Source organism: Lissotriton vulgaris, chromosome 4_1 (genome assembly GCF_964263255.1).
Source record: "Lissotriton vulgaris chromosome 4_1, aLisVul1.2, whole genome shotgun sequence".
NCBI lineage: Eukaryota > Metazoa > Chordata > Amphibia > Caudata > Salamandridae > Lissotriton > Lissotriton vulgaris.
The window spans coordinates 1,397,446,397-1,397,459,032 of NC_141691.1; the positions used below are offsets into that span (position 1 = coordinate 1,397,446,397).

At 50.0% G+C, this 12,636-nt stretch overlaps 1 protein-coding gene across 1 annotated transcript in view; it reads right to left on the reverse strand.

The window, feature by feature from the left end:
* ANKRD29 (ankyrin repeat domain 29) overlaps nucleotides 1-804 on the reverse strand; it is a 368,662-nt gene extending 367,858 nt beyond the window's left edge. Inside the window, exon 1 of the mRNA XM_086966940.1 lies at nucleotides 609-804. Coding sequence (XP_086823066.1) covers nucleotides 609-629 — 21 coding nt within the window. The 5' untranslated portion in view covers nucleotides 630-804. The remainder of the gene's footprint in view (nucleotides 1-608) is intronic.
* Nucleotides 805-12,636: the final 11,832 nt, after the last annotated feature.

Consider the following 12,636-nt stretch of genomic DNA (forward strand, 5'->3'; position numbering starts at 1 on the left):
TAGTTGGGTGTAAGATAGTCTGTTTGCAATGCCGATTCTAAATGCAGAGATTTCAATAGAGACTGAAAAAAGACTGACCATGCATGCTAGAGTCAACTTACATTAGTAATATGATTATTAAAAGAGACAAGCACATTCAAGAAATAAGATAGCTAATATCGGGTCTTGGGGGTTCCGTAAAGTGGGACAAACGTCAACATTGTTCAGGAAGGCGCATACATTACATGACATACTAATGAGTCTAACATCATATAGCAATTGTTCTCTGCTTTCACACTGCAGTGTTTTTGGAAAAGGTATAAACGATGTATAGTTTTGTAAGGGATAAGCTTAATTTACTGCACTTAATGAAGGAAGTGCTATTACAGCATTATAGCCGCAGCTCAATCACTTAACTAGTGGAATATGAAACATATTTTGAATAAGAACCCCGTACAACACGAATAGCATACACATTGACCGTTCAGTAAAAAACCTGACAACTAAAGTAGGATAGATTGCTGCTCACTAAAAGCCCATGCTGTCTCGAGACGGGGCCTCTGCTTCTAAGAATGGTACCTTTCATTCAATTGGCTGCACGCGCTGAAAAGCAAAACAAACATGCTTACCTTGAACGACATTTTGCACATCGCAGCGCCGTCTCATTCCCAGTCAGGATGCAGTAGAAATGTACTGGAGGCCGACCTCGGCTGCTTCCTGTCCCCCTTCCACTTTATAAAGTATGTAAATCCAGGGCGGTTTTTGCAGCGTGGCGCTATCATCCGCAGGATGCTGCCAGCCAAGCCTCTTACTAGCAGTAAGTGCAGCAGCAGCCGCAGAACCAGGAGCTGCATTACAGCTCCCGAGGGAACTCCCTGACTCTCGTGCTCAATACATATGCAAGCACGACAGGCACAGCAGCACAGGTGCAAATGTACTGCCCTCGAATTAATAGCGTGACAAATAAGGATATTGTGCAGGCACACAATTGTTGTTGTTGGGTTTTTATTTTTTATTTTTTTATTCTAAATATCGTGATGCAAAGAAAACACACTTAAGATTTGTATTATTTAAATTAAACTTAACCACAGTAAACATAAACATTTGAAATATCAGGAAGATAATATATTTTCCTCCACATTATTTATCTCTTTTCTACAATAACAAGCTACAGCAAAATCAATAGGTTTTGTTTAGTGTATGCATCCAGAAAGACACAACGCCTGTGCACACACCCATACGCACACACACACACACACTTATGTCAATACACTTTCAGGCTTAGAGTGCAGTAGCAGCTCATGGAGGGAGTGCTGTGGGGCAGGGCGTGGCGGGGCGGGTGGAGGAGCAGGGTGGGGGGTAGTAAACTACGGAATACGGCCGAACGATGGTAAGTAAACAAATAAATAAATTAAAAAACAAATGTCATTGCATTGCTGCATTGCCAAATGCGATGCAGCGCGCGCAACGGAATTCGTTTTATTTATTTTGAGAACAGTGGAGCGGTGCACTCCCAAGTTAACCCCTTCCATGCTGGTGACGAACCCCAGCCGTCACGCCCCGCGGTGGGTGTGTGCTGATGACGGCTGGGGTTCGTCACGGCCCGCCCTGTTCTTTTGTTTACCGCACAGCGGTAAAATCGCGGCCGCAACGAAGGGGTTAATATAACGTCAATGAAGAAGCTCGGTCAGTATCTTCGTTGCAAAAGTATATAAATCTTTATTTCAAACAATCCATGGGATTTGCGAAAAGCATCAGCCAAAGGTTGAACTTCGTCAGGGCTGAAGTAAGTGTAACATAGATAACATGAATACACCAATTATTTGAAACATGGAATACGCAATAAACCAAACCAAACAATTACCCTATGTCTGCACAAGACAAGAAACAGGAAAAAAACTTATGGTGCATAACGCAAAGACATAATACATTGAGTGGGTCATGACAATTACAACTATAATACCAAACATCTGGTCTTATTTGATTATTAGTTACAAAACACTAAAGGAAACAATGAGGGTTCGAACAAACAAACATAACAAATAACAGTTACTAAAATCTGTGTTACCACATGCGTGGGCAACACTATACTTACATACACATAATTTCTCATTGTTTGAATATATAAATGTGATCCTAGTTGATTGAGGAGGGAGAATAACTAAGAACAACTGTGTCCGAGTTATATATCTGTGTATTACTAATATAACCCAGATTAATAAATGAGTAAAAAATGGAGGCACACAATACATTTAGAGTTTTTCAGAAATTGTCACTTTAGTTAATACATATGTCAAATACATGTTTTCTGACCTTTCGGTAAAGTACTATGTACTTGCCCAGTGCAATAATGGGCGAGTGATGGTTAACAAAGTGTCACACAGTCCACAGAGAAATCTAAATTAGTGTGGGGAATGTGCCTGTAGTCAAGAAAATCAGGATCCCACCTAAGCATATTTGTGATGCAACTCAACTATGTTCAGTACTAAGTTCAAAATGGTGATAGCTGGTACGTGACCACAATTCGCTGGTGGTTAAGAACAGTTGCGTACACAAGTGGACAAAACCATCACAAAAAAGTTAAAAATAGAGTGATCTGATGCTCACTAACATTCCCGTTAATAAATAATCAAATCAATCGCATAATACATACCAAGTGTAGCAAATGGCAGTTGGCTGGTGTAGGAGCAGAGTGTTCACACCGACTTTCATCATATTATTAATCCATTACTTGGGGATCACATCGAGGAAGTGCAGCAACTGAAGTCTGCCGTTGGTTCTTCACTTTCATTGTTTTATTTATTTACTTACCTCCGTTCGGCCGTTTTCCGTAGTTTACTACACCCCACCCTGCTCCTCCCCCGCCCCAATGCCCGCAGCACTCCCTCCAGGAGCCGCTACTGTGAGAGTGCCACATTAGTTATGCAAAAAAGTAAACTGTGAACTCTAGGTAGTTCCCAAGGTTTAGGTGGAGAGCAGATCATATTGGAGCACACTTCAACACCACCGGCACTCTGAATCTGCTCACCGCAAATGTCTGTTTTTCTAGCAAAGTTTTTAAGCATACAATTAGCACAGTGCCATCCACGTTGAGCCGTAATACCTACAGATTACTGAGCTACTTTAAAAACGGGTGCTTCACAGTGAAGTCTTGTAAAAATATAAATACATTTCTCCATTACTACCTTCATATTAGTGGTAATAGGTAGGGAACAACAATACAATCAACCGCTTTCCTATATTTAAGGCCCTAACAAAATGCAGCGAAAGTGTGCTAAAAACTACAAAATTGCCTTTTACGTTTTGTAAAGACAGCTATTACCCAATCACATAGTGCCTTTTTTCATTGGCATCTCCACAAAGTTACTGTTGTATACCACATCCGAATATATAATTAAGTATTTTAACACTTATAACTTTAATATCACTTACACTATTTACACCTACTACCAGAAATTACCATTTACACCTCATAATCTATATTTCTGCCACATTTCACCTATTTACATTCAACTACTTTAACACTCAATCTGTTTCTACTCCACTTCATGTCACTATACTATACGCCACTCAACTCTACACTAATCCACTTTATGCCACTCCACACTACCCCACTCTACACCACTAGCTGATTTCATTAAGTAATTCCACAATCTTTTTGGGTGTATGCACCTGTCTACTTATTCCCAAAACACACTACTCTTCTCTTATTTCTTCTTGAGTTCTTTGGGCTATTCTATAAAGAGGTTTTACATTTTTTAAATGCCTGTTGGTCTTTACACAGGTAATAAGAGCTTTGAGGCTACGTCACGTACCCATGAATTTGTGTATCACAAAGGTTATTTTAAATATATTTGTTTGTTCACATTGGCGACTGTATTTTAGATTGTGCTGTATGTACAGTATCTTGGTGTGCATATATTGTATTTGCAGCCCTGATGAAGCCCTGTTTAGGGACAAACGCGTTGGCTGCACGTTTCAAGAATTGATATCATTAAAGAAGAATTTTGTATATGACCGAAGACGTAAGAACGTTTCTGTCTGTTATATGACTGCTTATACATTTTGCCTCTCTTTTTTGTGTAATTCCCACTCTACACCACTTCACTCTACACTATTACATTTTATGCAACTCAATCCTATGACACTCCAGTGTACGCCACTCCACTGTACACCCCTCCACTCTACGCTATACCACTGTAGGCAACTCTGTTATACAACACTACACTTTAAGCTATTTCAGACTGTGCCAGTCCACACTGTGTCCCTCCAGTGTATGCCACTCCACTCTACAACAATCCAATGTTTATACTACACTCTACGCTATTCCACTGAATAACATTCCACCCTGTGCTATTCTAATGAATGATACTCCACTCTACGCCACTCCACTCTACACAATTCCACTATATGGCACTCCATTCTACGTCACTCCACCCTATGGCACTGCACTCAACGTTATGCTACCCTACACCAGTACACTGTATGGTATTCCATTTTATGGCACTCCATTCTAAGCCACTCCACTCTATGTCACATCACTGTATGCTATTACATTCTACACCACTCCACTGTATGCTATTACACTCTTCACAACTCCACTGTAGGCCATTCCACTGTATGCCACTATACTGTACCTCACTCCACTCTACACCATTCCATTGTACACACTCCAGTCAACGCCTCTCCACACTATTCCACAGTGCACTTCTCCACTCTGTGCCACTCCACTCTACCCCACTCCAGTATACACTATTCCACTGTACGCCTCTCCGCACCACTCCACTCTACGCTTTTCCACTGTACGCCACTACACTGTACCTCAATACACTGTACACACGCCACTCTACTATAAGCTATTCCACTCTATGACATTCCACTGTACGCTACTCCATTGGATGCTATTCCACTGTATGTCACTGCACTCTACCACACTCCACTGTACCACACTCCACTGTACGCCACTCTTCTGTGTGCCACTCTACGCCAATCCATGCCACTCCACTCTATGCTATTCTACTGTATGCAACTTCACTGTATGCCTCTCCACTTTACTCTACTCCACTATACACTTCTGTACTCAACACTATTCAAATCTACAACACTCCACTATATGCCACTGCACTTTACGCTACTCCACTCAACGCTATTCTACTGTACGCAACTCCACTCTACACCACTACACTCTATGCTATTCCACTCCATGTCACTTCACTGTAGGCCACTCCACTATGTGCTTTTCTACTCTATGCCATTTCACTCTGCTCTATTCAACTATATGCAGCTACACTCTACCTCACTCCTCTATACGCTGCTCCACTCTGTGTTACTCTACTGTATGCTGTTACAATCTACACTCTACCCGGAGAAGTGTGGCTCAATGATTAGAGCGGCAGACTCTGATGCAGAGGTCTAGCCCAGGACCAGGGTTCAATTCCTCGCCTCGGTGGGACTTGGGCTCAAAATTCCACGGACCTGATAATTCTCGCCTCTGTGCCTAGTCCAATCAAGGAGTCCCACTCTGCAACTCTGGGCAATAGCTTGCTTAATCTCCACAATGGCCCCCACAACGCTAAGGATGCTTGGCCTCCAACTTGGGGGTGCCCAGGAGTGGACGCCTCACAGGGAAAGCCAGGATGGGTTCCACAGCGGTATTCGTACAAGCGCCTTGAGACACTTGCGGGTGAGTAGTGTGCTATACAAGTATCAATTTACATTTTTTTTTACATTCCATTCTACACCACTCCACTCTTTACTATTCCATTGTACATCACTCTACTCTACATCACTCCTCTCCACTGCACTCTACAGTACACATTTCCAGTCTACGGCTCTCCACTGTATGAAATTCCACTCTATGTCACTGCAGTGTATACATCTCTACTCTATGCCACTCTACTATACGCTATTCCACTGTATGGTATTCCACTGTATGCTACTCCACTGTACACCACTCCACACTACGCCACTCCACTGTACGCTACTCCACTCTATACCACTACACTGTATGCTAATCCATTCCATGCCTTTCCTCTGTATGCCACTTCATTCTATGCTAGTATTTTTTACTCACCAACCTCTTACAGCCAGAGACCTTAGGCAAGAGTGACACTCTAAGAGTTGGGATGAGGAGACAGAGCTCTATTGAGGTGTCAAGGACCAAAGATATGCCCACAAGGAGCTGAAGTAGGGCTCTAAAGTTGCCTGATAAGAGGAACAGGTACTCCTTAAGCAGTACAGTCAAAGAGTTATATGAGAACCCTTCCTGCATTGTTAAACAAACATTGTTGCCTGTTGCCCCCACAATAGAAAACAAAACAGAGGGAGGCGAGCTAGAGTAACAACTTCTTGTTGCGATTGTTTTTGTGACCCCCACATCAATATCTACAGGCGCTAATCCACAGGGGCGTTTCAGGGGCTTAAAGACTAGAAAGAATCTTTCTTATCAACAGAAGTTAAAAATAACCCCCTCACTAAGGACTTTTTTTTTTTAACTCTGTTTATTAGCATAATAATCATAGGAGAACATTAGGTGACTTCAGCAGTTTTACATTCAGCAATATAACTTTCCATACGCACAGAATAATAAACACAAAATAGATATTATGGACCATGGGGATCCCAGCACCTCAGCTTCTATTGAATGTACCGGGGGCGTGCAAATATCTCCACGGTGTCGGTTCCAGGCCTCCCATACCTTTCCCCACTTCTCAGGGCAACCTCTGGCCACATAGACAGACCTCTCCCTGAACATGCACCAATCCAGGTCCTCCTTCCATTTCACAAAGAGGGGTGACTGATTGGCTCCCCACAACTGTGCTATGTTTCGTTTCGCAACCATACATGCCAATGTCACCCATTGTTTCTGGCACACATTCAGATCTGTGGGTTCCCAAACGTTTAATATGCACCTGCGGGCCTCTGGCAGTATCTCTACCCCAAGGACATCTCGCATAACATCATGAATCTTCACCCAGTAATCATGGACCCTCATACAGTGCCACAAGATATGCATAAAGGTGCCAAGTTCCCCGCAACCCCTCCGGCACTCCCCACGCTCGGCCCATGCGTACCAGACACGGCCAATGACATATGACCTATGCAAGATCTTCAGCTGCACTAGTCTGAGCCTCATCTCTATCGCAACTACTCTCTGGTATAAGTCCGCCTCCCTCCAGTCCTCATCGTACAGCTCAAATCCCTCTTCACTCTAATGTGACCGAAGGGACGTCAACAGGTCCTCCATGTTGTTTACAAGCTTCCTATATATTAAAGAAATAGTCTTTTCTGGGAGGTGTTGCCCAACACTCGGTCCTCAAGAGGGGAAGCGTCGGGAAGCGCCATGTCTCTTGGGATATGTGTAAGTAGAGCGTGCTCGACCTGGAGGTAACAGTATTGTTCATTATCATGAAGGCTGTACTGCTGCTTGAGAGAATCAAATGTGTGCACCATGTCTGTCCCCCACACGTCTTTGATCTGCGTGATCCCGATAAGATCCCATTTGTCGAATCCCTTAGATGTCCACAAGCTTCCCAACTTCTCCGAACTCCATAGCGGGTGGCAAGTGTGAGTATCCACTCCCACCCAAGATGTCTGTTAGCTGTGTGCCACACTTGCACCGGCATGTGCCGTCGGTCTCGTCAGAGGAAATCGGCGAGGCCTGGCATACAGAGCCCTGATAAAGTCATTCCCTGGTGCCAGCCAGCGATCCATGGCGTAACCCGGATCCCAGGGGGCCCGTACACGACCTGGTACACTGCCGCCAGCTGGGAAGCCCAATAGTATTTTTGTAAGTCCGGCAATCCTATCCCCCCGTCATACCAGTGAAGAAATCAATAATCCTTCTCAGGGGTCTCACTGATACTTAGTTCTTTTAAACCAACAAAGAAGGGGGGCGTGGCCAAGATGGCGGGGTGAGCAGACGCTTCCTCCCGTAGCTCCTCCGGCCCAGCTCAGCCCGAGCCCCGATTCCTGCGCTTCTCTCCCCCCGCGGCTGCACTGCGGGTGAGAGAACTGTGCCGGAGTTCCTGGGGCACATTTTGATACCACTTTGATTTCTGTGGCCTCGAGGGAAGTCCCCGAAAAGTTTATTCGGAGATCGCTCCGAGGAGTGGAGCCCGGGTCATCCCGAGGAGAAGAGCCTGGAGGCGGAGCATACGGCGGCGCTGTCCGCGCGCCTCGGCCGGGCCGAGTGCTGAAAAGCTGAAAGCCGGAGATCCCGAGGAAGCGGAATAGACGGACTCCGCGGAGTGAGGAGGCTTCCTGGCCGGTGCCCTAGTGGCAAACACTATTGCTGGGCGACGAACCCCAGCCCTGAGCCGGCGACCTTCCCCCCACCTTGGGCTTCGAGGGGTGACGCCTTGCGAACTCCGCGCCCGGAGGCACTGGATGGCGGAGTTCGAGCAGTGCCCGAGCCGGGCAAATCAACTGGTGGTGAAGGGAGACATCGGTCCCGCACTTTCCGGACCCGTTGCTGTTTGAGGGTCGCCCACAGACTTGCTGGCCCGGGCTGCCTTCTTGGGCTCCACCCTCCCGCCATCTTGTCTTGGTGTAGCTGAGCCCAGTGACCCTTGCCTGCGCCCTCCTCACACGGGAGCCCCGGTTCGTCCTGGTACCGACTCATCTGCTACCCTCCCTGGGAGTACGGGGCTGGAGGCCTCCACTTTGGACGTTGCTGCCCGCCCTGCTGGCCCGGGGGTCTGCTTGCCCAGGCCCGGGCCGCCATTTTGTCGCCTGTGACGCACTACCCTTGTCCCCGACGAGGGCCTCGCACCTAATGCCCGCGAGCGGTGGCGCTCGCCTACAGCAACTGACCCTGGGCTTCATCGAGGGCCAAGATGACCGGGAGACGTGGTGCGGCACGGGGTGATCGCACTTTACCGGAAATGCTCGGCAGGTCCCAGCAACTACGCGACAGGACACAGCCGTCCCCGGGGGCCTCCCGGGCATCGACGGACGCAGCCGTGGGTGAGCCACCAGTCACGAGGTCCTTCATGGAGGACTTATTCAGCTCCCTCAAGGAGGAATTTCAAACTCTTAAGACCGAAGTGGCTGGAGAGGTCCGGGAAATGCGCAGGGAAGTCGAAGGCCTGGGCGAGCGGGTCGACGCTGTGGAGACGGCGGCCCAACGTCGCGATGAAGAGATAACTCATCTCCAGCAAGACGTCCTCCGCCTCCGGGAGCAATGTGTCGAGCTCCAGGCCCACTCGGAAGACCTCGAGAACAGGTCCAGGCGGAATAACATCCGGGTGCGAGGTGTTCCATCCGCGGATGAAGGTGCGGACCTAGTGGCCTATCTGCAGGACCTGTTCCGCGACATCTTGGAGGAAGAAGCGGACTTCCCGATCCGCATCGACAGAGCACACAGGGTGGGCCGCCAGCGCCAGTCAACGGCACCCCCGCCTGATATCCTGGCATTCCTGCCGGACTTCCCCCTAAAAGAGCGCATCATGACGGAGGCCCGCAGGAAGCAGCCGCTGACCTTCCGAGAAAGACCTGTAGCGCTCTATCAGGACCTGTCCGCCATCACACTGCAGAAGCGCAGGTCTTTCCGCATCGCTACGGACTTTCTGCGAGAGCATGAGACAGCCTATTCCTGGGGTCACCCCTTCCGTCTTATCTTTCGATGGAATGGGGTGCTGCATCAGCTGCGCTCTTTACAAGATGTCTGTGGAGTACTGGGCCTTACTGCTACGGAGGAGGAAGGGGCTACACCCGCATGGCGGCGCCCCGAGCGGCGGGGCCGACGGAGATCGAGGAGGCGCCAATCGTCAGCGATGGCGAGTCGTCCGGACTCGCCCACCATCAGAGCGGACATGGAGGAGGCCCTGAGGACTGCGGCCAGGAACTTGCCTGAAGCTACTGGTGTGGCCTTGACGGCCTAACTTTTCTCCGGGGGGAGAGACTCTTAGCTTTACCGATGCTGGGCTGGGGCGGGGGGCTGGGGGGGCGGGGGGGAGGTGTGTGGCTGGACGTCCACTTGACTGTTTTCTGCAGACTCGCCCACTTGGGCTAGACTGAGACTATGGGGTGTTATTTCCTGTTTTTTTTTGTTTTGGTTGGTTGCCATGGGTTGGTTCTGGGGGGGTTTAACTGTTGGTTTGGTGTGGGGGGGGGTCCCGTCCGAAGCTGTCCGAACATGTGCGATGCTACCTCTGGCCTTCCCTGCGCCCCTGCCCCGCGCGCCCCCTCCACTGATCCCTTGCTCGCTGCATAGCGCGTTGGTTCCCTGGAGGCGATGCCGCCCCTGAAAGTAGTGACCCTTAATGTTAAGGGTCTGAATAACCCCGTGAAGCGTAGGGCGATCCTTTCCCTGTTGGAGGGGTCGCAGGCGGATATCTGCCTCCTGCAGGAAACCCATTTACTTTCCAAGGATTGCCATAGGTTGCGCTCTGCCAAGTTCCCTACGCAACTCTTTTCCTCTGCTGCGACTAAGACTGCTGGGGTGGCCATTCTTTTAGCCAGCTCCTTCAGGGGGGAGGTGTTGCATAAACATGCTGAGCAGAAGGGAAGGCTTCTAGTGTATCGCATGCGTTTGGGAGGTGTTGCCTTTACGGTTGGTTCGGTATACAGCCCAAATGACCACCAGGATCGTTTCCTGGAATCTGTGTTGGTGGACGTTACTGCCTCGCCCGATCGCCATATCATCTTGGGGGGAGACCTGAATATGGTCTTCGACTCCGCCCTGGATAGGTCTGCCCAGCGCTTTCCGCAGACAGGGGAGCTTTCTGGAGCGGTACGGGACCAGATTGCGGAGATGGACCTGCATGACCTCTGGCGCACCATGCACCCCACCGATAGGGACTACTCATATTTCTCCCACGCGCACCGCACTTATTCGAGGTTGGATTACCTCTTGGTGAGCGGACCGCTTTGTTCGGCCGCCACGGCGGCAGACATCGGGGTCTTGTCCCTGTCCGACCACGCACCGGTTTCCGGAATCTTTGCTTGGCCGGCGGCCCCCCCCTCTAGAGGGATGTGGCGGCTTCGGGACACGCTTCTCCATAAGAAATCGGTTGTGAAGCGAGTGGAGGAGGTAATCCAGGATTACCTGACCCACAATAACAACTCTGACACGTCCCTGGCAACGCAGTGGGCGGCTTTGAAAGCGGTCGTCAGGGGGGAGTTTATCTCCATTTCCTCGGCGGAAAACAGGGAACGCCAACGCAAGAGGGAGGAACTGACGGCGCAGGTTGGGGAGCTTGAGCAGGTTCACCGCCGGACAGGGGCCCCTCGTGTTTGGAAGCAGCTGAAGGCGGCACGGAAGCTCCTCTCTGCGTTGGACCTAGATCGGGCGGAGTATGCAGCGCTGCGTCTGAAGCATGCCTTTTACACCGGCGGAGACAGGTGCGGTAAGCTTCTGGCCCATAGGCTCAGGGCTGCGCAGCAACGCAATGTGGTGAAGGAGCTGGTGGGAGCGGATGGGATCCCGGTTTCCGGTGACGCGGAGGTGGCAGATTCCTTTCGCTCCTTTTATGAGGCGCTGTACGCTGCAGAGCCTTCCCCACCGGGAGAGGCTGAGGCCTACTTAGAATCCGTGACCCTCCCGGCCCTGGACCCCACCCAGGCGGACCACCTGGAGAGGGACATTCACGTAGAGGAGGTCATCACCGCGATCGCACGGCTAAAGCATGGTAAAGCCCCGGGCCCGGATGGCTATACGGCCTTGTTTTACAAGACCTTCTGTCCCACTGTCGCACCTCTCCTGGCTCGCTTGTTCAACTCCTTCTCCGAACCGGGAGCCATTCCACCGGACCTTCTCTCAGCGACTGTGTCGGTTATCCCCAAGCCGGGGAAGGACCGGACCCTATGCGGCTCGTATCGGCCCATCTCGCTCCTAAATGTGGACCTCAAGCTTTACACGGGAATCTTGGCGGCCAGATTGGGTCTACACCTACCAGGTTTGGTGGAAGCGGACCAGGCCGGTTTTGTACCCGGTAGACAGATGGTCGACAACACGAAGAGGGTGACGCACGTGCTGGAAAAGGCCTCCCGCGTCCCGGGGGAGCGGATGCTGCTATCGGTTGACGCGGAGAAGGCCTTTGATAGGGTCCATTGGCCATATCTCGAGCTGGTTCTTGGGAAACTGGGGATCGGCGAGAAGTTCCGCACTATGGTCTTTAACTGCTATAGGAGACCGTCAGCGTCAGTGCGTGTCAATGGACACAGCTCTAGCAGCTTTGCCATTGAGCGCGGCACGAGACAGGGTTGCCCCCTCTCGCCACTCCTCTTTGCCCTTTATATGGAGCCGTTTGCGCAGAGAATTCGCGATAACCCGGACGCTATTGGGGTGAAGATGGGGCAATACACGCATGTTGTCAGCCTATACGCGGACGATGTCTTGCTGACCCTGGATGACCCCAGGCGGTCGCTCCCTGCCTGCGTCCAGGAACTGAACGCTTTTGCCCGCGTGGCGGGCTTTAAAATGAATATGACTAAGTCGTCTGCACTGGATGTGTCACTCTCTGCCGACACCAGACGGGACCTTCAGAGTCTCTTTCCTCTGCAGTGGTCCTCCTCCACGGTGCCTTACCTGGGAATCTTGCTTGCTCCCTCCCTGCCTGCCATGGTCGCAGCTAACTATTCCTCTCTGGGCAAAAAGATCAAGGAGGAACTCGGCCGGTGGAACAAGGGCCTGCTCTCGTGGCTGGGCCGTAT